The 27,563-nt window shown below is 39.4% G+C and overlaps 1 protein-coding gene across 2 annotated transcripts in view; it reads right to left on the bottom strand.

Moving 5' to 3' along the window:
* The window catches only part of fstl5 (follistatin-like 5), a 184,387-nt gene that overhangs the window by 75,042 nt on the left and 81,782 nt on the right, over window positions 1-27,563 (bottom strand). For both annotated transcript variants that reach the window (XM_073821086.1, XM_073821087.1), the window contains exons 5-6: window positions 7,116-7,312; window positions 2,269-2,389 (exon numbers count right to left, since the gene is read on the bottom strand). In XM_073821086.1, coding sequence (XP_073677187.1) covers window positions 2,269-2,389; window positions 7,116-7,312 — 318 coding nt within the window. The remainder of the gene's footprint in view (window positions 1-2,268; window positions 2,390-7,115; window positions 7,313-27,563) is intronic.

The following is a 27,563-nucleotide window of genomic DNA, read 5'->3' as shown; positions in this document are numbered from 1 at the left end:
AACACAGTATCAAGAATCAAGCGTATGTAAACTTTTGAATGGGGAAATTTTAATAAAATCAACTATTATTTTCTCTTGTGGACTGTATGTAAACTTTTATGTGAAATATTTTATTCAGATCAGTACTAAACCAAAAATAACAGGCATTCTTTTGAACTTTCTACTCATCAAAAAAATTCAGAAAAAAAGTTTTTAACATGGATAATACTAAATGGTTCTTTAGCAGTAAATTAGCATAATAGAATAATTTCTAAAGGATCATGTACAGTAACACTGAAGACTAGAGTAATGGGAGGAATAAATTACATTAAAATATATCAAAATAGTTATTAAACAGTATAACTGTTCCACAATATTACTGTTTTACAGTAACTGATTTAATGAATGAAGCCATGGGGAGCATATAAACTTCTTTAAAAGCATTAACATTCAAAAATGAAAAAAAGTATGCATACATATAATACAACCCAGTGTACTGTCTCAGTTCAGTGAGGTCTGTCATGTCCACCTCTTCAACATAAAACATCTTTCATTGGCTTGATTCCTATAGGCGATCCATTGAGTCTGGGCATTCATCTACTTTAGCAATATAACTTAGTTTCCAGGCTGACACAAATTCTCTATAACAAATGCTACTTGCATCTTGAGTCATGCAGTTAATTAGTGTGCCTCAGTTTCTCTTCAGCAAATCCGTTAATGAGTGCACCAAAGAGGAAAATCTTACTCGGGCCGTCACTGTTCAGTGGCTCACTGAAAAATATGAGTGTAGACTTCAATTAGAGCTTAATTAGGATCCATTCACCTTTACGGTGACCGCAAGATCTGACTTTCTAACAGTGGGTTGTCAGAGTCACAGTCCATTTCAGAGGCCGCTGACCCTGTGGAATGGACTAATAAAGAAATGTAACTTCATTACATGACATGCCAATAGTCTGAACTTGCCATGAAGAGCAGGGCTGAGATCCAAGAACCAATATAGTAATGTTTTACTGAAAACTGATTTTTATAATGTTTGGTTCTGTTCACAGTTATTTAATGCCTGCATTCTTTCACCTGTGCTGAGGAAAAATATGAAAGTCTGTTTCATGTTTTTAAGAGACCTTTAAACTAACTGAACACTGGTAAACACCTACTATAACATAATGAAATGTGTGTTTGCAAAAAAAGATTGTAAGAATATGCTAACCGGCCATATCTTGACCCAGTGGTGGCACTATGCCACTACAGACTTGTTAAATAAAATCAGAGAAACAGACTGGGTGCTGAAAAATAATACAAACATAAGAAACAGACAATGTTAATGGTAATGAAAAATTCTGTGGGGCCCTTGAGATTTCAGCTTTTTTTTGTGTATTTTAACCCTTTCCAACAATGACTGTATGATTTTGAGATCTATCTTTTCACACTAAGATCAACTGAGGGACTCATATGCAACTATTACAGAAGGTTCAAATGCTCACTGATGCTTCAGAAAGAAAAATTATGCATTAAGAGCCAGGGGTGTTAACTTTTGAACAATGAATATGTGTACATTTTTCTTATTTTGCCTAATATCATTTTTGTTTAATTTAGTACTGCCCTTCAGAAGCTACAGAAGATACTTAAGATACTATGTTTCCCAGAAGGCAAAATAAGTAAATTTTACCCTGATCTTCAAAAATAAAAATTAGCTTTATTTACTCAGCCTCAGGCCAATTTAGCTGATGAATGATTGTTTCACTAAATAAGACCCCCATATATCATCAGGAGAAGCCAGAATTTTGTACCTAATTTTTTGACTCTCAAAGTGATTAAACCCATTGACTTGCTTTTTATGACTCACCAAGGAGCACAGATTCAGCTAAAAATCTTCTTTAGTGTATTTTAATTCATTGACTAAATCAGTGATTCTCAACTTGTTCACTAAACTGCAAGTCATGACTTTCATCATGTCCAATCGGAAGCAGAACTAGAATCATTAGCTTCCTAATGAAAAGAGACTATTCCACTTCTACTGAGAATGAACAAATATCCAAATGACTTGAAAATATTGCACAATGAAATTAAAAATGCTCACGCCTGTAAGCAAGATTGAAATTGTGCTCAGAGTTTCTTTATTAAAAAACCACAATTATCCATTGAGCTATTAACAAATGACACTGAAAATACGTGACACATTTACCAAAGGCGCATCCAGCCCTGATGGTGCTAAATATGTAGATGAAAATTTCTCCCAGCTTTGTTCACTTTCATGTATTACACATCACTTTATCAAAACACAACACTCACCGAAAGCTGTGTAGAACTCTTCTCTGGTTAGGTGTTCGTCATCGTTGACGTCGTTATATTTGAACAGGTCAAACAGAGTGCACTCTGACGCCGTCCTGCTCAGACCTTCCTGCTTGATGACCTGCACGACAACAAGATTAAAGATCATTACATTCAAAGCAACCCACTGTATAATGCTTTAACAAAGCAAATACGCATTATGCACTGAATGTAGCTCATGGTAATACTAATAAATGTTAATGTTTGATTTTAAGGGCATGTTTGTTTACACAATTTTGGTGCCGTCTTGGGTCTCCACATGACGTCTGATGTAAAATCTCCATCCTAAAGCAAAAGCACTACTCTAGTGTACAATTCTGAATAATTAAAGATGTGGTTCCTATCTGCATCGGACATCATGAATCCTGTCAGCTGGCAAACATCCAGAACTGAGCAAGATTTTATAACAGCCTTATGCTGAAAAACATGAGGGATTACTGTAAAACATTCTATCATACATTCATCCATGCCAGAAATATCTGATGGCAATTACAGTTTGTGAAAGAAAGCTGGAGGGATTGTTTATAATGAACGTCAGGGGTTAGATTTTGAAAATGCCTTTAGCATATGCATATGAATCATAATAATTAACTTGCTGATTAACGTCTAATGCATTCAAAACATTACTGAAAATGATATAACAAACTCCACATAATACAGACATGATCTTCAGACCATCTCTTGAAAGCTTTTTCATAGCTAGTGCTAAGACTGACCCGAACTAACCTACCTGTATATTATTACTCAAACCAGACCTGCGTGATCAGATTCAATCCTGTCCTTTTATTATCTGTTGCAAACTCTAATCCTCTTATGGAGACTTGATAACAGCTCAGAAACTGACTGGCAACCTTCATTTTGACCTCTTTCTGCTATGCAGTGTTGATTTACCAGTTACTTCGAAGACAAAACAAGCAAGCAAACTTTCATGCTGAAATTTGTCGATGTACCACTCTGATCTGCATGCCGCATGCTACAGGGGATGTCAGAGAAGTTTTCCATAATAAACGACTTTACACATCCGATCCACCGTGCTAAATGAAAATCTCGGAACAGCTTTAGGCATGTGCTTAATTCTGACACTTCTAACACAAAATTGGCTGGGAAATGTGAAGTTTGAACGTCATTTGTTTGCAGTTTGATAGTCTGCATCTAATGCAGTGACGCACACAATTTGAAGTGTGTCTTAAGCATCCAAATACATTTTGGGGCCATTTTATATAAATATGTAGTATTTTGTACTTTGTATTTTAAGTTTTGGTATTTCTTTTGAAGGAATAGTTCAACCAAAAATGTTTTTTTTTTTTCTATTCAAACATCAGAATAATCCATTAATTAATGTCTTGTGAAGTGAAAATCGGCATGTTTGTAAGAAACAAATCCAACATGAACTAGTTTTACTTTAAAACCAAATTGCTTTTGGCCAAAAAGTCTTTAAAAACATCTTAATTTTATTTTTATTTTTTTGCAAACATGCAGATTTTTACTTCACAACACGTTAATTAATAGACTGGAGTTGTGTGGATTACTCATGGATTATTGTGATGTTTTTATCAGCTGTTTGGACGCCATTTTGACGGCACCCATTCACTGCAGAGCATCCACTTGTGAGCAAAGGATTTTGAATTAATTTTTCTAAATATGTTCTGATGAAGAAACAAACTCGTCTACATCTTGGATGACCTAAGAGCAAAGAGTACATTTTCATCAATTCAGAAAACAATTCACTTTAAGCAGTTTTCAGAATGGTACAAGATGTATTAAATATATTATTTTAATATAAATACATTATTAAACATGTGCTATGACATCAATTGGTGTTTAAGAAAAAAAAAATCTCAATACTCATTCAATAAGTCACAAAGAGTCCACAGACTTTCTGTATGAAGATCTTTACAGATAGTCGTACTCTAGCAGAATACTAATGGAGTTTAATTGCTCTATTAGAACAGAATGTTTTGATTTTGCTGCAAGGCATTTCACTATACGTTCCCATTCCTCTATCACCTTTTTCGACCCACGCTAGCTTCATGTCAAAAGGCCAAGCTTTCGTATTCAGGGCTGGTCCGAATTTTCACTTTTTACATTGTCTTCGATCTGCCATGCATGAAAAGAGATCTATTCTTCTTCCACAGAGAATGAAGAAATATGCAAATGACATGAAAATATTGCACAATGAAATTGAAATGGCTCACGCCTGTAACCGAGAGTGAAAGTGCGCTCAGAGTTTTCTCTCTGGAGAAATATGAATAAATTCATATTTTGCTCATTTTGCTGTGCACCGTATCTCTATGGACAGGTGTAATCTTTCTGCCGCAGGACAAGATAAAGCACAGCTGACCTGGGATCAGTCTATGAGCGAGTTATTAAAAAACGAGACAAGCTAAGCTCGCCTGCTCATTTACGGGTTTCAAATTAATGCAATAAAACATGAGTGAACGTGATCCCCAGCCATTTTCATAATATATTAGATTGAAGCATTAGATACTGTGTTACTGTAAACAAAACAACATGCATTTGGACAATGGCTTTGATTAGACTTCAGAATTCCTTTTGTTTTTATTAAAATGTTAAAGTTAAAGGGATAGTCCACCAAAAAATGAACCATTTACTCCTTCCAAACCTGTGTGACTTTCTTTCTACAGTAAAACAGAATCAGTCTATAACACTCAGTCTATAAACCCATATTGATTTCAATAAAATCTCACCTATACCTCAGCATGTTTCCTTGGCAACATATTTAATTCAGCACAATTTCACAACAATGAGCACATTTACATGTGCTCCAGTGCGTGGTTAACTAAAAATAACCGGTTCGCTGAAATAACCCAATTGACTGGTATACACGCAACTCAATAACCACATTGCAAGTTAACCATGTTTACAAGACTGTACTGAAAAATCAGGTTACTCCCCAGTGGTGACATCAAAGCATAAGCATCCATATATTCTACTTAGAGTATTCCACTTGAGTAGTGATGTTAAAGCATTAAAAACCATAGAATATTCCAATATGTCAGAGCCAACTTGCACAAACTAAATCACCTCTCATATTTCAAGTTTCTATGACTGTACTACTTGTCCTATGACTGCACAACATGAAGACTAATTTTTTATTTCATGTGTCAGAGTTTGAGATATATTCTCTACTTCTCTACCACGTAACACTTGCTGTGACTGGGGATAGTTCTTCGAAAAAAGTAAATTCTTTCATTAATTACTCACCCTCATGTCGTTCCAAACACCTAAGACCTTTATTCATCTTTGAAACACAAATTAAGATATTTTTGATGAAATCAGAGAGCTTTTTTGAACCTGCATAGACAACAATACAACTGACACGTTCAAGGTTAAGAAAAGTAATAAGGACATTGTTAAAACAGTCCATGTGACATCAGTGGTTCAACCTTTATTTTCTGAAGCTACCAAAATACTTCTGTTGGCAAAAAATAATCAAAAATGGTTTTATTAAAAATATCTTAATTAGTGTTCCAAAAATTAACAAAGGTCCTACAGGTTTGGACCGGCATGAGGGTGAGTAATTATTAACAGAATTTTCATTTTTGGGTGAAAATCTGCCACAAGCACATTCAAATATCAAATATTACACATGCACACTTCGATAAACTGACAGAACTGACAGAAAATGTTGGGGTGAAATCGAGGTAATGGGCGTAAATCTAGCAAAACATTTAATACAGGAAAATCATTTTATGCATTTACATGTACATTTTCTTAGCTTATTAACCCTCTGGGGTCTGAGGGTTTTTTGGGGCAAAATTGGTTTAAGAATGTGCATGCAAGCACACTCAAAGTTCAATACATCACAAACATCCAAATGTTTTCATTTGCAAGGCATAACAACATGAATAAAAGAAAGGCACCAAAGGCTCATTCAACAAGCCCAGAACACTCTGGCCCCATTCCATCCTTACTGTTTAACCCCTGCAACATTTCAGTTGTTCTATTTTATCTAAAAATGTACCTCTTCTGTTGGTTTGAAAATGGTTTTTAAAGGGAGCCCTGTATTAACACTTGTATGGCTTAATATAATGCAAATTAAGTCTCTTACCGAAATATGTAGTAAAAAAATCAATGAAATATTTAGGTTATTTAGAAAAAGCTTTTTATTTTCGACTATGGGGGTGCCATTATTTATGCAATTACATCAAATGGTTGCACTTGGTGAACTACTGGCGCTACCTGTCACTATTTTTATTTAACACAACTCGAAATATACAACTCAGAAAATTAAAACACTTATTATAAAGCTTATGTGTGGCAATGGATATAAGCGTAGGCTTAAACCAAATGCCCTACCATTGATTTTCCGTACAAGGGGCCTAAACGCCCCCAGATATTCATATCCACGCTGAGAATGTCGGCCTGCCAGGATGGCATTTAGCGTTTTCTCGTCTCTGCCATTTGTAAGCTCTTTTTATAGCTGTGGTCTACTAAAAGCCTCAAAGTCATTAGGATTAAAGTGGGGAGAACAATGTAAACAATGTAAAATTTGACGTAATTGAAATAATGACACCCCCTTAGTTTATAATATGTATAAAACAATGTGGATATTTTAAGTAATGTAAATTTCAGTAATGTAAAAGGTTTTTGACCACATATTGAAGTTAAAATTTATATTATATTAAGCCATACATGTCCTAATACCCAGGGTTCCCTTTAAGATAAAATCAACATGACAGATGCATGTTAAGAAGGTCAAGAAATGCCACCTAATTGCAATGCCAATTAAACGGGTGAAAGAAAAGAAAAGAGATTGATTTTGTCACACTCTTGTTCATTCTTACCTGTGAAAGCTCACTGCTGTCAACTCTTCCATTACCATCTGCGTCAAAGCGCTTGAACATCATGTCCACCAGATGCTTCCTAGTTGCCATATCGTTCTCGTGGCTGCCATGGCTACCGGGGGTCAAGTACCTTTGAGCGTGTAAGTCCAACATCTTGGTCTTCAATTTTTTATAATCTCCCAGACGACAGTTATCATCTGTGAAGAGTGGGAGAGAAATGCTAGTCAGATCAGTGTATATGGAGATGAATTCGCTGTTCTTCAGCATTACTAATTCATCAATACCGTGGCAATATGGAGCCCTTTTCAAAAATGGCCATGTGAGGAATCCAACAGCTCTGTCATGTAAATAAATGATGAGAATTTGCAGATTTTGTGGATCTCACAAGACGAATAAGAAGAATGATTTCAAATGGCATTGGTATTTATATATTTGGCAGACACTTTCATCCAAAACTTATAATGCATTCAAGGTATGTGTTATATCATTATGCATTCTCTGGAACTCAAACTCTAGACCTTGGTGTTGTTAGCATTATGTTTTACTAGATGTAGGAATGAAAAATGACAACAAACTCTAAATAAACGTCAATACTGATCCTCAACGGAACTGCTTTCTTGACTGCAAATATTCAAAACATTAACACTGAATCTGTTCTTTGAAATTTGACTTAAAAATTATACAGTTAAGGTCAAAAGTTTACATACACCTTGCAGAATCTGCAAAATCTTAATTATTTGACCAAAATAAGAGGGATGTGTGTTATGTTTTATTTAGTACTGAGGATATTTCTCATATAATATGTTTACATACCTGCTGAAAAAAACAGCTAAAACCAGCCTAGGCTGGTTGGCTGGTTTTAGCTGGTCATAGGTGGTCAGCAGGCTGGTTTTAGAGGGTTTTTGGCCACTTTGAACAAAAAAAAAAAAAAAAAAAACGGCTAAAACCAGCCTGACCAGCTTTCTCCAGCTTAAACCAACTAAGACCAGCCTTAGAATCCCTTTGATTCTTAATACTGTATTCTTACCTGAATGATCCACAGCTGTATTTTTTTGGTTTAGTGCTAGTTGTTCATGAATCCCTTGTTTGTTCTGAACAGTTAAACTGCCTGCTGTTCTTCAGAAAAATCCTTCAGGTTCCACAACTCTTTGGTTTTTCAGCATTTTTTGTGTATTTGAACCCTTTCCAACAATGACAGTTTGGTTTTGAGATTCATCTTTTCAAAATAAGAAAAATGAATCTTCATTTGTTTCAAAAGTTTGCACCCCTGGCTCTTAATGCAGCATTTCTTCTGGAGCATCAGTGAGTGTTTGAACCTTCTGTAATAGTTGCAAATGAGCCCCTCAGTTGTCCTCAGTGTGAAAAGATGGATTTGGTAAAATAATTAACATTTTGCAGAATCTGTGTAAACTTTTGACTTCAACTGTAGTTAGAATTAGAATATATTTAACATAAAAAGCATTGGAAAAATAATGTCAACATAACTTACATTTGAGACAGAATATTGCCAGTAGTTCCAAACAAAGCCTCAACAGAACACAGTTGGGTATTTTCAGCGTTTGAATGAATGATTCACTAATTTGAATGAATCACTAATAAGTGTTTTTCATTCCGGAATGAATCAGCGTTTTAAATAAATGTTTAATTAATGATTAAATGACTCACTCATGAAGACCGTTACCCACTGATGTAACTATGTGATGTTATATTTACATGTTTAAAGGACTTTCCTTAATATCAAAAGACCAAAACGCATACATTAATGACAGAATATTTAATATGGAACAGCTGAATCATTATGCCGATCAAAAAGTGACAAAAGACTACACTGCTGTCATGACAGTGCTAATAGGCTGCAGAAAAATCACTCAGTGTTACGCAAACATGGCAGAGAAGGACAGAATCTGTGCATTTTTCTAGCAAACATGTCAGAGAAGGCGCTGGAAAGGTGTTAGGGACTTAAAACAGTTGCTGGAAACAACGGCTGGGAAGTCTTGTCAAGAAGCATTTGACAATATTTGAGATGTTTTTGTCATTATATGAAGCTCAGGTGGTGCAGTGTGGCTTCTTGTGAGAATACTGATGTTGTTTCTGGAGCATAAGAGATGGATAATGAAAGGCAGAAGCAGAAATGAAAGCTAGAGATGGAGAAAGAAGGAGGCTGAGGAAAAGCAGCTGGTTTTAAAGACTGTCAGACTAGTTTCACTGACAGATGTCAAGTCAGTCACAGCTCATCTCCACATGATTGCACCACTAACTGCGATGTGTGTGTGATATACTGAGATATATAAATATATATGTGTCTGAATTCCTGTGTGTGTGCGCGCTGATCAGCTATAGCGTGCCACACATCACAAAATGGCCTCTACTTGACAAGCCACTGTGGCAGGAAAGCTTCTTTCCTTAGAAATGGCAGAATGAATAAAAGATAAATGACTGTCTACCATCTACCTTGCCCAGAGGAGATGAAGGTCAGTGTCGTCAAACCTGTGTGTGTGTGTGTGTGTGTGTGTACGTTTGAACACACGGCACATTAGCATTCACATTTTTGGCATGGTGGCAAATGAATAACTGCATGTCTTCTATCATATTCCAGAACTGTAGATGTGTTATCAAGGGAATATTCATACTGCATCATCCACCTGTGATTTGACAGCTGTAGAGTTCTTAGCAACGTTGCAACCGTGCAGGACTCTAAAATGTGTGGAAAGCTGGAGATTTCTTGAATCAGAGCTACATGAATGCGCTGCGTTTCAACAAGAGCCCATCTGCGTGTGCTTTGATTTTCAGTGTGGACTGAAGCTGTGAGAATTCTTGTTTGCGGAAATACGCAGCAAAGATTAATTTGCAGTACAGAGATATTATAGTGACACAACAGAGAGCTGAAAAAACAATGACTTCCAAAAATACAGAAACCCACAGAGGACATGGAAAAAAATGCTTTTGGTCTTTTGTTTACTTGAGAACACTTATTCTTCCTGTGATCTTAATAAAAAATATCTTGAAAAAAAATGAGGTCCATTTAACTTCCCAGAAATGGTTCAAACAACAAAATCCCCAAAATAACTATAGTCAGTATGTTTGGATGTGTGTGTATATGAAATTCAGAGATGACAAAACAGTAAGCCAATAATTATTTTAATGTTATCAGAAAAATCCTTTTAGGTCCCACAAATTCTTTGGTTTTCCAGCATTTTTGTGTATTTGAACCTTTCCAACAATGATTGTATGATTTTGAGATCTGTCTTTTCACACTGAGGACATCTGAGGGACTCAAATGCAACTATTACAATAGGTTCAAATGCTCCAGAAGGAAAAACCATGCATTAAGAGCCAGGGGGTGAACACTTATTGAATATAAAGATTTGGGTTATTTTAATTTATTTTGTCTTCTGGAAAACATGTAACAGTCTTCTGTAGCCTCTGAAAGGCAGTACTAAATGAAAAAAAAAACTGTTATTTCGGCAAAAAAAAAAAAAAATGTACACATCTCCATTCTGTTCAAAAGTTTTCACCCTCTGGCTCTTAATGCATGTTTTTTCCTTCTGAAACATCAGTGAGCGTTTGAACCTTCTGTAACAGTTGCATATGAGTCCCTCATGTGTCCTTAGTGTGAAAAGATGGATCTCAAAACCAATCACCATTGTCAGAAAGATTTTAAATACACAAAAATGCTGGAAAACCAAATTGTAGGTCTTGAAGGATTTTTCTGAAGAACAGTAGGCAGTTTACCTGTTCAGGACAAACAATTGACTCATGAACAACTATCACAAAACAGAAAAACAGTCATGGATCATTCAGGAAACGACATAGTATTAAGATTCAAAGGTATGCAGACTTTTGAACGAGGTCATTTTTATAAATTCTGTTAATTTTCTTCTTGTGCTGCATATATAAACATGTTAAAACATACATAAACATGTGAAATTGCTTTTTCAGGTCAGTACTAAATAAACAATAACATGCTTAATGATCTCTCTTATTTTGTCAAAATTATTAACATATTTCCATATTCTGCGAGGGGCGTGTACATTTATGAGCACAACTGTATAAAAGTTAGCAGCCACACAACTATGTAAAAGTGAAATAATAAATCTGTAAAAATCCACAATCATCTCTCCAAGATGGCTCTTGTATCCAGAATACAATTACTAGAAATTAAGTTAGTTCCATTCAGGTGTATTTGTATAACACAGCATAAATAGTTTCAAGGAAGCATTAAAAAAACGACAATATAGCGTAATGAAGTATCATAACTAGTGTATCCTTTTGCATATGTGTTAACTGCTCAGAACGTGGGTGAATGGAAAAACGCAAGTGGCGTTGTCATGACATTCAACATGTTTTCAGTCCTCTGTGCATGAGAAAGTGATTCTTTTTATGCCATATGCTACTTCATGCTCCATTTCTCAATATATGGGGTGTTTAGGGCAAAACGCCTGCCTGACAGAAACAGGTTTTGCTTTACAGAAATTAGAAAGAACATTGTTTCCAAGTGATCTGTCAATGCATTTTCCCAATTTCCCCCACCGAGAAGTACATTTACAAAGTTCTACAATGACCTTCCTGTCTTTATTTACTCAACCCTCATCCCTTAGAGGGTTTTCTTACGGGTGAGGGCTATTAAATATATATCCGTTCTCTAATGTACAACACAACTGAGACCTCTAGTGCTATAGAAGGTCACTGATAATGGATCCATCATGCAACTGTTTCTCATCTTAGTAAACATGCACAGTGGCCGTGTGCATACCAGGTCTAGTAGTAATAGCACTCCAAACATTTCTGAGAACCCAGATTCACCCTTATGTGAGTTCCTGCATAAAGAAAAACATGACGCATTGCTCACACAGGACACATGCAGTTGATGGTCATGACCCGCAGCGCCGCAGCTAAAAGCGTGCACATCCTGATGGGAATTCTGGTCATCATATTACTTTGCAAAAGTCAGGAGTTGTGACAAACAAGTTTGTGATGGGCGATTCAAGACACGCAGACAATTAAAGTGTGAGGCTGTGTCTAGCAGACTGTGGCTAGCTGCTGTTAATTAGAACCCGTGGAATCATTTAAAAGATGGAGCGCTTAGAAATGAGGTCACGGCAATATACATTCACCTAAATATAGTCATGAACAGCGTGTGATAGTATCAATGCTTAAACTATACACAATCCTGTCTGCAGTCTCAATTTAAATTCAGAACTCAAACTGGAATTTAAAAAGCATTTTCAGTGCAGTTTTGAATGGCACACAACCCTGCACTTCACAGTCTGACTGTGCCAGAGCCTCTTAAAACTATTCAGAATATCCGTATTCTTTGACAAGCATTACACAAATGCAGCGTTAAGCACAAAGACGTTTAGTACAAGCCATAAAACCATTCTCAAGTGGCCTGCGTGATTTACTTTGAAGTAAAACTTGACTCGTCCAGGCAGCCCAGAGGAACGACACAGAGGAAAAGCAGATTGATCTTTCCCCGTTTGAAATGGGTTTAGACGGCCACCTGCATTCATATCTGCATGTTTGAACCACTGCATGTGACGTTTTGGAACCCTGATTCACTTTAAAAACCACACTGGTAAATCTAGTCAGATCAGATGAAATTCACTCCTGTCCAAAGGTGGGTTTAAAATGGCGGCATTAATAAAAACAGCTTGAGGGACAGCTAATTAACATTAATTTGATCACTTGGATAATTATGAGGGAATAATAACCTCATTAAGAACTAATAACAAAACGGGGATGCTGTAAGTGCTGACGCTGTAAGTCATTATTTTGGGTGAATATCACAGATAAAACATCATTACTCAGCTGAGATCACTCATCAGCACCTTTAATGTTACATGCTTCTTCACCTTGTTTGTCTAGTTTGATTTAAAAGGACCCGAACTGAAAATTCTTTCATCATTTTCTCACCCTCATGTCATTTGAAATTTTGCATTCTTTTGTGGAACACACAAAAAAGAGACTTTAAAGACTTGCAGCTGTTTTTATCTTTACACTACCAGTCAAAAGTTTTTAAGCAGTAAGATTTTTAATCAAATACATTAAAAACAGTCAAATTTTGATATGTTTGTATTATTTAAAATAACTGTTCTATTTGAATATATTTTAATTTATTATTTAATTTATTCCCATGCTTTTACAGCTGAATTTTAAGCATCATTACTCCAGTCACATGGTCCTTCAGAAATCATTCTAATATTCTAAAGTGCTATTAAAAATTATTATGCTGAAAACAGCTAAGAAGTTTTCTCAGGTTTCTTTGATGAAAAGAAAGTTCAGAATAACAGCATTTATCTGAAATAGAAATCGCTTGCAACATAAATGTCTTTATTATCATTTTTGTTAAATTCAGCATTCTTAAAAGTATTAATTTCACTGTAAGGACAAAATAACACTAAGACAGTTTTCAAAATAAAAGTTTAAATAACATGAGGGTGAGTAATTATGTTTGAGTAAACCATCCTTTTTTATTTGTAACAAATTAGCCAGTAATAATGACACAATACAATATAATCTTACATTTTGTCATAAAGTACACCCCAAATTGTGCTCTTTATTATTTTTTGGTCTGTTTTGTGATTATTTAGCAAAGCTGAAGGCTATAGACTGTACATCATCTAAACAAGACAGTCTGCAAAGAGTGTGATGAAAATGAAAGCAAAGCAAGTTTTCTATCTTGCAAGTAGGTGCTGATTTTATGTGATTTTTTATGCTGATTTTAACTTTTAACGATGGCAGATGTTTCTCTTTGCAAAATACTGTTAAGCATATGGATATAACAAAACATATTTTTTTAAAAAGTAGCATGAACCTATATAAATCTGCCTTTAGGATTGTGACACTTTAAACAAGAAGTTCAATTTCAGAATAAAAATGTCCTGATAATTTACCTACTCACCTACTTTAACTCATGTTAAGATGTTCATGTCTTTCTTTCTAAAGTCGAAAAGAAATTAAGGTTTCTGAGGAATCTATTCTTGAAGTTTTCTCCATATAGTGGACTTCAGTGGTGGCCAACAGTTTGAAAGTCCAAATTGAAGTCCAAATAGTTTCAATGCAGCTTCAAAGGGCTCAATACGATCCCAGCCAAGGAATAAGGGTCTTATCTAGCAAAATGATTGTCATTTTCTAAGAAAAATACAAATTTATATACTTTTTTAATCACACATGCTTGTTTTCATGCATTGCGTAATCACGTTGAAACAGTCCAACTTCAAAATTGTGTGACATCATTACTTTTAATGCTGAATCTGTGCTTCCGCCTATGTCACACATGCCATGAGGCCAACCTAGTAGTCCAAGACATACATTTGTGGATAAAAAGTATTTTTTTTTTTTTTTTTTTTAGAAAATGGCTGATTGTTTCACTAGATAAGACACTTATTCCTCGCATGGGATTGTGTAGAGCCCTGGGAATCTGCACTGAAACTGCAATTTGGACCTTCAACCCATTTGCCACCATTGAAGTCCACTAGATAGAGAAAAATCCTGGAATGTTTTTCTCAGAAATTTATTTTCGATTGATGAAAGAAAGACATGAACATCTTGGGGTGAGTAAATTAGGGGTGAGTAAATTATCAGGAATTTTTTATTCTGGAAGTGAACTAATCCTTTAGGAACCTAAATGAACCCTAAAACCAGCAGGAATTTGTCTTTACACTCCAATTCTTTAGGTTTCTGTACATTTTGTGCTTCACTACTGCTAAACCTAAGATTTTTTTTTCTGGCTTTCTTGTATTGATGCTGTGAGTGGCCCAGATCGGTGTAACAGCAGTAGGGTCTCTGCGTGCAGACTCCCCTCTCTATTCTCTAAGTACATCACTCTACATGCTCCATACATCAAACACGGCTTCAGTCTCTGCTTCAGTCTGAGGTCACTGACTCTGTTCTTTAAGGGCACAGGGCCAGTGCCATTGCTGTCAAGTTCTGGCATTGCAGAAATGGACGTGTGAACGCAGTGGGGTGTAAAGTCTGCTCTCTTTTTTTCTCGCTACGCCTGACCACCTAACATCTCACTGGAGAATTTCACAGGCAGTGCATTCAATAACAATCTACCTGCCGCTGGATATCCATATGAGTTGTTGCAATGACAAATTTACAACCTCGCTGGCAGGCTATTATTCAGGCTCTCCCAGTGTGATGTGCGAGTGGAAAACTTTGCATTTGCTTAGTTGTTTTGTCCTTTTTTTGTTTTTCTCCCTTTCCTCTTTCGTCTTCATTGTTTTTGTCTTTCTCTGTGTCTCAGTAGTACTGCTTTATTCTACATAAAGTAAGTCATCTTCTCTAGCTGTCTACCTCCCGTTTCACCTCTAATTTGATTTCCACACTCTCTTTTCTCCTGTCACAGGTTCTTTCTATTCTCCTCTCTTACCCCTGTCCCTTTATCTCTGATTTCTCACTTTCGCAGACGCTGGTGAACCTTTGAGGAGCTCATTACCTGCCGGTAGACGCGAATGTGGCTTCTCTTCAGGCTGGAGGTGACAGTGACATTAAAACAGCTCAGGGTCTTATTATCACTCTTCTAAAACTGCAACAGAACAACCTCTCTCTCCTTCTTACTCTGTCTATCTTTGAGCAGTAAGGATTTACTTTAATTTAATAAAAAAATTTTTGAGTTGACAATTTTCTGATTTTGTAACGCTTCACGTAAGCTGTTAAAAATGTGACTATTTCAAGAAATATTGTAACTGCAATTGGAAAAAAATTATGATAGACAATTAACATCTTATTAAACATAACGGTGACACATCACATTGAAATGGCAGCCTTCTGCATTCATCAGGGTGTGAAATATATATTTTAATATATATTTCAATATTATTCATATTTTATATATAAATAAACAATATGTAAATTCATATTTAAAGAAATTACATGTTTGAATACAGTTGAGGTCATCTGCAGAATATTTTACCAAAATTTTTATAATTTATAAAAATGACCCCTTTCAAAAGTTTACATACACTTGATTATTAATATTGTATTGTTACCTGAATAATCCACAGCTTTTTTTTTTTTGTGTGTGTGTGTGTGTGCGTGTTTAGTGATAGTTGTTCATGAGTCCTTTGTTCCCCCTCAGTTGAGTCACTCCGATGTTACATGGGAACTCGCCTGAGAGTCCAATCACCTCTGAGCCTTATACAACAGGCCACTGAAAATTGGCGAGTGGAATTTGCATGCCAAGCCACTCCCCCGTGCATACGGGTATATAAGATGGCGACTGCAATACGCTCATTCAGCTTTTTGCTTTCAGAGCCATTCATGCTCGAGCCTCGTACTACAACTACTTCTACAACTACTACAAGAGTTCTTCGGAGTTCATTCTCTCTCCTGCTGGTGTGCTGCCAAACCACTAAAAGAGTGTTCTAAAAGAGACCGTTTGGCAGCCACCAGCGATCCTCCTGCCGGCTGCCGTTCTAACGGCATTCAAGCCGCCTGCTTTCCAGCGAGCAAGCCCCATCGAGTGCACAGCCGCCCCGCGGCTTCTCCCTGGGCAGACCGGGAGCTAAAAGAGTAAATTTCTCACGGCCGATTCAGACGTTCTTTTCAGAATGCCTTTTCGGCCGTGCGCTTCAGGATGCGGTAGTTTCCTCTCCTCTGCGGACGGACATGAGCTCTGCCTCACGTGTCTAGGGTTTGAACACGCTGAGGCAGCGCTCATGGATGGTTCATGCCCGCATTGCGAGCACATGACCATGGCCACGCTGAGGTCCCGCCGCTCGTTCGCGAGCCGGCTCCCCCCGCCTTCCTCCCGCGGTAAGTCGTCAAGCCGTCAATGCTTTTCGGCCACCGCGGCGAGATGCGGGGGGGACCTAAGAGTCACCGTGCAGAACGCACCGCCGGCTGAGAAAGCCCTGCAGTCTTCTACATCACAGCGTGACCCCGTCGAGTTCCCGCAGCAGTACGCTTCCCCGCCTAGCGGGCTGAGCGTCTCCTTCGGTGCTCCTGCAGACGATGAGATGTCTATCGCAGCATCAGAGGGAGAGTCGGACGGCGAGGCGGAGGCCTCGGTGGCGCGATCCCCTCTCGAGGAGATCGCCCCGTCTGACGCGGACACCGAGCTCTCGGCTATGCTCCTCCGGGCCGCCAGGGGGATCGGTCTGGAGGTGCCTCCGGCGCCTTCGGCCGATCCTTCTAGGCTTGATGATTGGTTCCTGGGGAGGGCTCCGGCGGCCCCTCCGCAGTCCCCCCCAGTTCCCTTTTTCCGGAGGTGCACGAGGAGCTGACTAAGACCTGGCGGGCTCCATTTTCATCTCGGTCCCGCCCCAGCTCCTCTCCCCTCGCCACCCTCGATGGCGGGGCAGCCAGGTGGTATGTGGCGATTCCCCAGGTTGAGCGCACCGTGGCGGTGCATCTTTGCCCATCTTTGCATCTGCAAAGATGCAAAACAACTGCACGAGGGTGGTTCTGACCAGGGGGTTATGGAAGAACTCCGCGCCGTGGTCCAGGAGCGACACCTGTGGCTTACTCTGGCCCAGATGGCAGACGCCGACAAAGCTCGCTTTCTCGACGCTCCTATCTCCCAGAGTGGCCTCTTCTGCGACACTGTTGAGGACTTTGCCCAGCAGTTCTCGGCAGTCCAGAAGCAGATGGAGGCGATTAAGCACATTCTGCCCCGCCGCGAGTCTACCATCCCGCTGCCGGTGGCTCAACCTCCGCCTGCTCGTCGCCGAGGGCGCCCCCCCGCGGCCCCTCCAAAACCTGCTCCGTCCCCCGCTGAGCTACATGAGGCAAGGCTGGCTCGACGTCGAGCTGGCCGTGGGAGAGGTGCGCCGCCCGCCTCTCAGGGACCAGCTAAGAACACACGCAAGAGATCTGCGAAACGTCCCTGACGCGGGCAACCCAGAGGTGGAGAAAATTACTCTTCAGGCAACGAGAACATCTACGTCCCCACTCCCGGTGGAGGGCCGGGAGTTGCTGTGTACTCTGACGCTGCCGTCGGCCCACGGGTCGACGGTACCCAAAACCTCACAGAAAGAGCTAATTTTCTCACCTCTGGGGCCTCGGCCCCGTGTTCCCGTCTCGGGCGGCACCATTCTGCCTTCTCGGAACCGGACTCGGAGCTGTTTATCGCCAGCGCGGGAACCAGGGAAGAAGGTAAGCGGTGCTCTGAGCAGTCCCCTTCTCGTTCCCCCCCCCAGGCTGCCCCACCACGGTCGCGTCGGTCAACGTTCCCTTGATACTCCTCGCGACGCGGCTGGGAGCCTGGCTTCAGCTTCCCAGCCCCTCGCGGTGGTTGATATGGACGGTACGTCTCGGCTATGCGATTCAGTTCGCCAGGCGTCCGCCCAGGTACAGAGGCGTTCTCTACACCACTGTTCATTCGGACACACATGCCGCTGTCCTGCATGCGGAGGTCGCAGTCCTACTGGCGAAGGATGCGATCGAGCCGGTCCCTCCAGCCGAGATGAAGTCAGGGTTCTACAGTCCCTACTTCATCGTGCCAAAAAGGAGTGGTGGGTTAAGACCCATCCTGGATCTCAGAGTCCTGAATCGGTCCCTTCTCAGGCTGCCGTTCAAGATGCTGACGACGAGGCGCATGCTGACTTGCATCCGTCCCCAGGATTGGTTTGCAGCCATTGACCTGAAGGACGCCTACTTTCACGTCTCGATTTTACTCGTGGGATCTGTTGTGCGAACAGAGGGACCTGGTGCTTCGGCACCTCAGCCATCTGGGCCTTCAGGTCAACCGAGAGAAGAGCAAACTCTCCCCAGTGCAGAGGATCTCTTTTCTCGGTGTGGAGCTGGATTCGGTCGCTATGACAGCCCGCCTCACCAACGAGCGCGCGCAGTCAGTGCTGAGATGTCTGGAGTTGTTCAGACACAAGACAGCGGTTCCTCTCAAAACTTTTCAGAGGCTCCTGGGGCATATGGCAGCTGCAGCCGCTGTGACGCCGCTCGGCTTGCTTCATATGAGACCGCTTCAGCACTGGTTACACGACTGAGTCCTAAGACGGGCATGGCACCATGGCACATTCCGGATTGGCGTTTCCCCGCAGTGTCGCCGCCTATTCAGCTCGTGGTCAGACCCTGTCTTCCTACTGCAGTGGCATATCAATTGCCTCGAGTTGTTGGCGGTTCTTCTGGCCCTTCGTCGCTTCCGATCGACGTTGCGCCAGAAGCACGTGCTTGTTCGCACTGACAGCACTGCGACTGTGGCTTACATCAATCGCCAGGGCGGTCTCCGCTCTCCTCGCATGTCACAACTCACCCGCCGTCTGCTCCTCTGGAGTCAAACGTGGCTAAAATCGTTACGTGCCATTCACATTCCGGGGGAACTCAACCGTGCAGCCGATCAGCTCTCACGGCTCTCTCCGTCGCCCTCCAGGGCCTGCAGGGAGCCCCCTTTGAGCCTCTCGTGTCAGTTGAGCTTAAATTCCTGTCTCTCAAGACAGCGCTCCTGACGGCTCTGGCCTCCATCAAGAGGGTAGGGGACCTTCAAGCTTTTTCTGTCGACGAAACGTGCCTAGAGTTCGGGCCCGGCGTTTCTCACGTTATCTTGAGACCCCGGCCCGGTTATGTGCCCAAGGTTCCGACCACGCCTTTCCGCGATCAGGTGGTGAACCTGCAAGCTCTGCCCGTAGAGGAGGCAGACCCAGCTTCTGCGCTGCTGTGTCCAGTCCGTGCCTTGCGTATCTCGTAGACCGTACTCGGCACTTCAGACGCACTGAGCAACTCTTTGTCTGCTTTGGAGGTCAGCAGAAAGGGAATGCTGTCTCCAAACAGAGGTTGGCTCATTGGGTGGTAGATGCCATCTCCCTGTCTTACTTGTACCAGGGACAGCCGTGCCCCTTGGGTGTGCATGCCCACTCCACTCGGAGTGTTGCATCCTCCTATGCTTTGGCGCACGGCGCCTCACTAGCAGACATCTGTAGAGCTGCCGGCTGGGCGACACCGAATACCTTCGCTAGGTTTTACAACCTCCGCATAGAGGCCGTCTCCTCCCGTGTCTTAACATAGACATCAGGTGAGCGGGAGGACGGCTGGTGTCGGCTTGCTGCGCCATTCCCACGTGGATCCGTGCGCTATTTCCCAGATTGTTCCCTCCGGCGAACCCTGGGTCCTCCATGCCCCGCAGTCAGGGCTAGATGCGGAGTAGTTCTGACTGTGTTCCTGCCTGGGTCTCCTTCGCCCCGCAGGTAGTGGCTTATTTTATTTATTCCAGCGGAGAAGATCGCTGTTTCCCTCGTATATCCCTAGCCTTATGGATATATTGAATTTTCTCTATTTCCACATGTGTAAGAAAAATTTCATGTGCTCCGCCCCCCAACCCATGCTTCAGTTCTTCTGGCATCCCTGTGGGGCCCCCTTATTGGCCCCCAGGGCGTTGGGAAGGTTACGTTACATATCTGCCTGCTGGCACGTCCGCCTGCTGGCACGTGGGTCTGTGCGTAACGCGGCGTCAGGGCCGTGGCCTGTTCCAGAGGGTCTGTTCCCATGTAACGTCGGAGTGACTCGACTGAGTTACATCCCCTGCCACAGCCCCGGCATTGCGCTGACGCCGGCTCTTCAGCAAAAACCTGAATGAGTGTATTGCAGCCGCCATCTTATATACCCGTATGTACGGGGGAGTGGCTTGGCATGCAAATTCCACTCGCCAATTTTCATTGGCCTGTTGTATAAGGCTCAGAGGTGATTGGACTCTCAGGCGAGTTCCCATGTAACGTCTCCGTTCCCTCCTTCAGGGAACGAGGGTTACCTACGTAACCTAGACGTTTGTCCTGAACAGTTAAACTGCCTGCTGTTCTTCAGAAAAATCTTTCAGGTCCCACAAATTCTTTGGTAATTCAGTATTTTTGTATATTTCCCAACAACGACTGTATAATTATGAGATCAGAGATTTTTGAGATGCTTCAGAAAGAAACACGATGCATTAAAACCAGTGGTGAAAACTTTTGAACACAATCTACATTTTTCTTATTTTCCCTAATTATCACTTTTTTTTTTAGTACTGCCCTTCAGAAGCTACAGAAGGTACTTACATTTCCCAGAACACAAAGGAAGTTACATTTATCTTCAAATTAAAAAATGTTTCAGCCCTTCCAGGTCTTAATACATTGTATTTCCTTCTGAAGCATTAGTTAGTGTTTGAACCTTCTGTAATGGTTGCAAATGAGTTCCTCAGTTGTCCTCAGTGTGAAAAGGTGGTTATGCAGGTCAATAAGAAATAAACAATAACATGAATTTTGTATGATCCCTCTTATTTTGGTAAAGTAATTAATAAACTAATAATTTTTGCAAATTCTGCAAGGTGTATGTAAACTTATGACTTACGCTGTATATATTCATTAAAGCACAGCTGTTCGCAGTTAATAGTAACACAAGGCCACAACACAATATCTGTTTTAATTTGATCGCACAGACTCAAGTACTGTATACTCCAGTCAGTTTTACCAAGGTCAGTGGAAGGGAAATTACAGTTTAAGTGCTGAAGGTCCCATAGACACTCAGAGGAACTGACTTTGACAGACGTAACGAGTGAGAGGCTGACAAGGACATCTCGTCAAGAAGAACAATATTTTGGCAAGGCTCGGCTGAGCCGGCCACCCTGAGGGTCAGTGACAGAGAGAGACTAGATATGAGAGGAGGACAGAGAGATTTCTTAAGGCTCTGTCATTTTCTTCTTCTGTGTGGGGCTGTTTTTAGGCACTGGTATCAGATGAATTTGACTGAGCCGCTGTTGTGGTCAAGAGCTGCTGTTGACAAATACTGCCACTGCGGAGTAGGGAACAGCAGGTATAAGAAGAGATATATTACCTGATAACATCAGCAGAAGAGAGGATAAACAAGACAAAGAAAGACCATCTGTTGTATGCAGAATGCATTTGTGACAGAAGGAGGAATAAAAACCTTCCTGATCTTGTAGATTCAGCCAGAGGAAGGAAAAACAATTATCACAAATAATCAGGCTGACAAACCAACTGCTTCAAATAGTAGAAACACATGAGTAGAACTATTTATGAAACTGTAAATGCTGGAGTTTAGGTGTAAATTATTTCTTGTAAATTAACAAGAGTCTCTCTAACATTCAAATGTTTATATAGGGTTGAGCAAATGTCAGAATTCATATATATATATATATATATATATATATATATATATATATATATATATATACAAGCACACACAGGCATACATTTATACAGTTGAAGTCAAAAGTTTACATACAGTACACCTTGCAGAATTTTCAAAATGTTGATTATTTTACCAAAATAAGAAGAATCATACAAAATGCATGCTATTTTTTATTTAGTACTGACCTGATTAAGATATTTCACATAAAATACATTATATATAGTCCACAAGAGAAAAAAAGTTTCATTTATAAAAAAAATGACCCTGTTCAAAAGTTTACATACACCCTAACCCTGAGTTGTTTCCTGAATGATTCACGGTTTTTTTTTTTAGTGATAGTTAATGTTCATGATGTATGTCCTGAACAGTTAAACTGCCTGCTGTTCTTCAGAAATATCCTTTAGGTCCCACAAATTCTTTGGTATTTGAACCCTTTCCAACAATGACTGTATGATTTTGAGATCCATTTTTTTCACACTGAAGACAACTGAGGGACTCATATGCAACTATTACAGAAGGTTCAAATGCTCACTTATGCTTGAGAAGGAAAAACATTACATTAAGAGCCAGGGGGTAAAAACTTTTTGAATTTGAAGATCAGGGCAAATTTAACTTATTTTGTCTTCTGGGAAACATGTAAATATCTTCTGTAGCTTCTGAAGGGCGGTACTAAAAAACAAAAACAAAAAATGAAATTTAGGCAAAATTAGAAAAATGTACACTTTATTATTCTGTTCAAAAGTTTACACCCCAGTCTTCAGTTTAACTGTTCAGGACAAACAAGGGACTCATGAACAACTATCACACACAGCTGTGGCTCATTCAGGCAACACCACAGTATTACGAATCAAGTGTATGTACATTTGTGAACGGGGTCATTTTTAAATTCAACTATTATTTTCTCTTGTGGACTATATGGAAACATCTTTTATGTGAATTATCTTTTTCAGGTCAGTACTAAATAAAAAATACCATGCATTTTGTATGATCCCTCTTGTTTTGGTTAAATAATTAACATTTTGCAGATTCTGCAAAGTGAATGTAAAATTTTGACTTCAACTGTACATTTATACAACAGTTTATTCTGGCCCTGGAATCTGATTGGGTGAGAGGAGTGCAATATTCTAGTAATATTGGAACTTCAACTGCTTGATTTGTTTGTATCATTCCGCTTGCGGCATTTCTCAGACTGAGTGTCATGACGGACACCCAAATCCACTACAATTTTATAAATAATACTTTTCTGTGTCACTGAATGTAGTTTCAAGAGTTTTTAGTCAAGAATGTACTTGTTCAGACTTCAAATATGTGGTTTGTTAATAAAGATAACATCTATTTGAAAATTTGCTTTAATGTGAGCACTCATGAACCTGTCCAGAGCAGCCTAACCTCAGCCATATCTTCTGAAATTTACTACAGTCTCTGATGTCTATATAGTGGTTAAACATGAATTCCTAGTGTGTAATTGCTAACCCTAACACAGTGGGGACATTATATAGACATATTAGTCATACAGTATAGAAAAATGAACCCACACACACCCAACAGATCATCCATGAGTGCAATCAATCCATTTACCAGATCCAAGGTCACACAAATCAATATTATTCTAGATATTGACCCAAAACACTCACACAAGCAACCACACACAGACATGTGCCTCATGATCCACAAATAACAAAAATATGTTAAAGCAATCAGCAGTTGTCAATTTTTATATAAAAAAAATAATAATACATGATTGGCAGTTCATGCCACTAAAAGATACAGTTCAAAACTTCAATGGTTGTACCTCGCCCTTGGTTTGCCCTCAAAACTAAAGCCGACCTAAAAAGCAACTATGTATCTCAGCATTCTTGACAATCACAGGACACCCCATTCATTTAATGTGTGTCCAAAAATGGGCTCAGCCCACTGTGGCATTGGGCCTGTGTGTAATCAGACTGCTGGTGATAAACGAAGTAATCTGCGGTATTGGCAACCCGCTCACTCATGCTTTCTTTTTGTGTTGGCTGGTTGGGAAGGACTGTCAGTCAAACTGATGGGGCTGTCCAGCAGACACTCTTCACAGCGGCCTTATGGGAGAACCGCAACAAACGTCCTGGGTTTTAATCAAAACTCCAACTACTTTGCCTTTTGTAATGTATTAAATTGACATTCAGGGGATTTCGGAGGGTAATTCACAATGTGCCTAACAACGGTCTTACGTGGAATGTGAAAAATTACTAATAACCAAGTTTGAGGTTGGTAAGGTTTTTGAATGCTTTTGAAAGGCTCAAAACAATACAGAAACATAAGGTAAATTGTGAAATATTATTACAATTTACAACAACTGTTTTCTGTTGCAATATATTTTAAAATCTAATTTATTCCTGTGATGGAAAGGCAGAATTTTCAGCAGGTATTACTCTAGGCTTCAGTGTCACATGATCGCTCAAGAAACATCTCTATACACATGCACTGTAAATGCAAACCTACAGTACTTTCCATACTGTGTCATGCAGTTATGTAGATTCAAAAGGCTCATGGTGAACCTTCTGAAAAATAATTACCCATATGGCTTGAGTAATGAACACGTGACTCTTAATGCGCTCTGAAGGCCTACATAAAAACATGAAATAACCGTGACAGTCAAAGGGGAGCAGAAGTGTTTTATCTCGGATGATCAAAATAACTATATCACGTGTCAAAGTGCTTGATATCACCTCACAAACATTAAAGGCTCTACAGTATTTTCATGCTGGCTGTGCAGACATTTGATATTCTGTTACCCGTAATGTGCCAAACGCTGTTTCTTTGATGGATAAAGAAAGGAAATGAAACACTGTACGGCTGCCATTACAAAGTGACCGTGGAGGCCATGATATAAGAACAAAGGCAAACAGTCACTAGAAGTTTTGCTACGGTCTTCCTTACCATGGCATTTTTGTTATCACCGCAAACTTAATGCTGAGTGACTTAGCTGATAACAAAACTACAATCCCTTGGCCATTCAAAAGACTGTGAAAGTTTTATCCAATCTGAGCTCCTTCACTCTATATACTGTACTGTAGGAGGAAAGTGAGATTCTACAGATAGGAAGGATGACAGAAAGGTACATTTTGCTCCCCTGCCTCATATATACATTCTCCTTGAACTTTTCTGCACAATCTGAGCATTGAATGTATGCCTTCGAGCACTTAACATAGTGCTGGAGTCAGGGGAATGAACACATGACCTCTATCTGATTGTTCAGAGCTGCACAAAAGTCCCTGTGCTCTGTGACTTCATAGGGAAATAATAAAATTAACAATAATGATATCAACTTCAACAAATTAAACAAATTTAATTAAACAAACAAATTAAATGCAAACCAGGTTGTTGAATTGGAATGATAGGAAGAGCATTTTACTGACTACATGAACTACATTACTTATATATATGCTAATATATTCATTAAATTCAAATTCTGGAATTTAATTAGTTCAAATATAATACATGTAATGAATTAAAGCATTTATTATATGTATGCTAATATGTGACGCTGGTCCACATAATCAGTCATAAGTAGCACGGTCAAAATTTTCGATTTTTCTTTAGTAATATGCATTGCTAGGAACTTCTTTTGGACAACTTTAAATGCGATTTTCTCAATATTTTGATTTTTTTGCACCCTCAGATTCAAGAATTTTAAATAGCTGTATCTTGGCCAAATATTGTCATATCCTAACAAATCATAAATCAATGTAAATTTTATTCAGCTTTCAGATGTGTATTTGTCAGTTAAAAAAAAAAAAAAAAAAACTAAAAATAATTAATTTAATTCAGATGCGTTCTGTTTGGTACCTCAAATTAAATTAAATAATAAAATATATTTAACGTAATGAATTAAAGCATTAATTATTTGCATAATATATACAATTATTATATAGTTTGCTACCTTAAATAAAATTATGGAATTTAATTAGCTAAAATATAATTAATGACTAATTATATGCATTCTAATATATATATACAGTGCCCTCCACTAATATTGGCACCCTTAGTAAATATGAGCAAAGGTGACTCTGAAAATAAATCTACATTGTTTATCCTTTAGATCTTTCATTTGAAAAATTCACAAAATTCTAACCTTTCATTGAAGTAAAACGATGGAAAATGGGGGGGATATCTCATTATGAAATAAATGTTTTTCTCTAGTTCACGTTAGCCACAATTATTGGCACCCCTAAAAATTTGTCTAAGTAAAATATCTCTAAAGTATATTCCCATTAATATTACAATTTTTTAGCACACCAGGGTGGCTAGGAGTATAAAATTGTCCAGTCATGACTTTCTGTTCCACAGGATTATAAATATGAGGAACACAAAAGCCAAATTCCCTTATTCATCCATCACTAGAAGTAAAACCAAAGAATGTAGTTCTGATGTGCAGAACAAGTTTGTTGAGCTTCACAAAATAGAAAGTGGCTGTAAGAAAAGAGCTAAAGCACTGAAAATCCCTATTCTCACCATCAGGGCAATAATTAAGAAGTTCTAATCAACTAAAGATGTCACAAATCTGCCTAGAAGAGGACGTGTGTCTATATCATCCTAATGCACATTAAGGAGGAGAGTTTGAGTGGCCAAAGACTCTCCAAGGATCACAGTTGGAGAATTGCAGAGGATTGTTGAGTCTTGGGGTCAGAAAACGTAAAATAAAATGATCAAACAGCTCCTACATCACCACATGTTGTTCCAGAGGGTTTCAAGAAAAAATCCTCCTGGTTCACCCAAAAACAAACTCCAGCATATTCACTTGTCAGACATGATTAGAACTTCAAACAGGACTGGCTTCTATAGTCAGATGAAACTAAAAATTAGCTTTTTGGCAGCTAACCCTTCAGATGATTTTGGTGCAGACAGGGATAAAAAAAAAAAAAAAAGTACCCCATGCCCACGGTTAAAAAATACTGCTGGGTCATTAATGTTGTGGACCTATTTTTCTGCCGGAGGTTCTGAAAATTTTGTTTAGATACATGGCTTTATGGATTCTATCAAATACCAGCAGATAAAAAATCAAAACCTGACTGCCTCTGTCAGAAATCCTATAATGGGCTATGGTTGCATCTTCCAGCAGGACGATGATCCAAAAAAACATTAAAATCAACACAAAAATTGTGTCACTGAGCACAGAATGAAGCTTCTACCATGGCCGCCCTAGTTCCCTGACCTGAACCCTGTATAGAAACTGAAGAGAAGAAGCACCAACATGAAGCTGGGAAGAGAGAGATTCTGGAGAATCTAGAGAGATTCTGTTTGAAGGGTCTGAAGGAACGGCCTCTGATCTCTTGTTAGGGGTTATCCAAACTCATTAGACATTGTTGAAAAAAAAACTCAGAACTGTTATCT

Source organism: Garra rufa, chromosome 16, assembly GCF_049309525.1.
Source record: "Garra rufa chromosome 16, GarRuf1.0, whole genome shotgun sequence".
Taxonomy (NCBI): Eukaryota; Metazoa; Chordata; class Actinopteri; order Cypriniformes; family Cyprinidae; genus Garra; species Garra rufa.
This window is presented reverse-complemented; position numbering and strand designations above follow the sequence as displayed.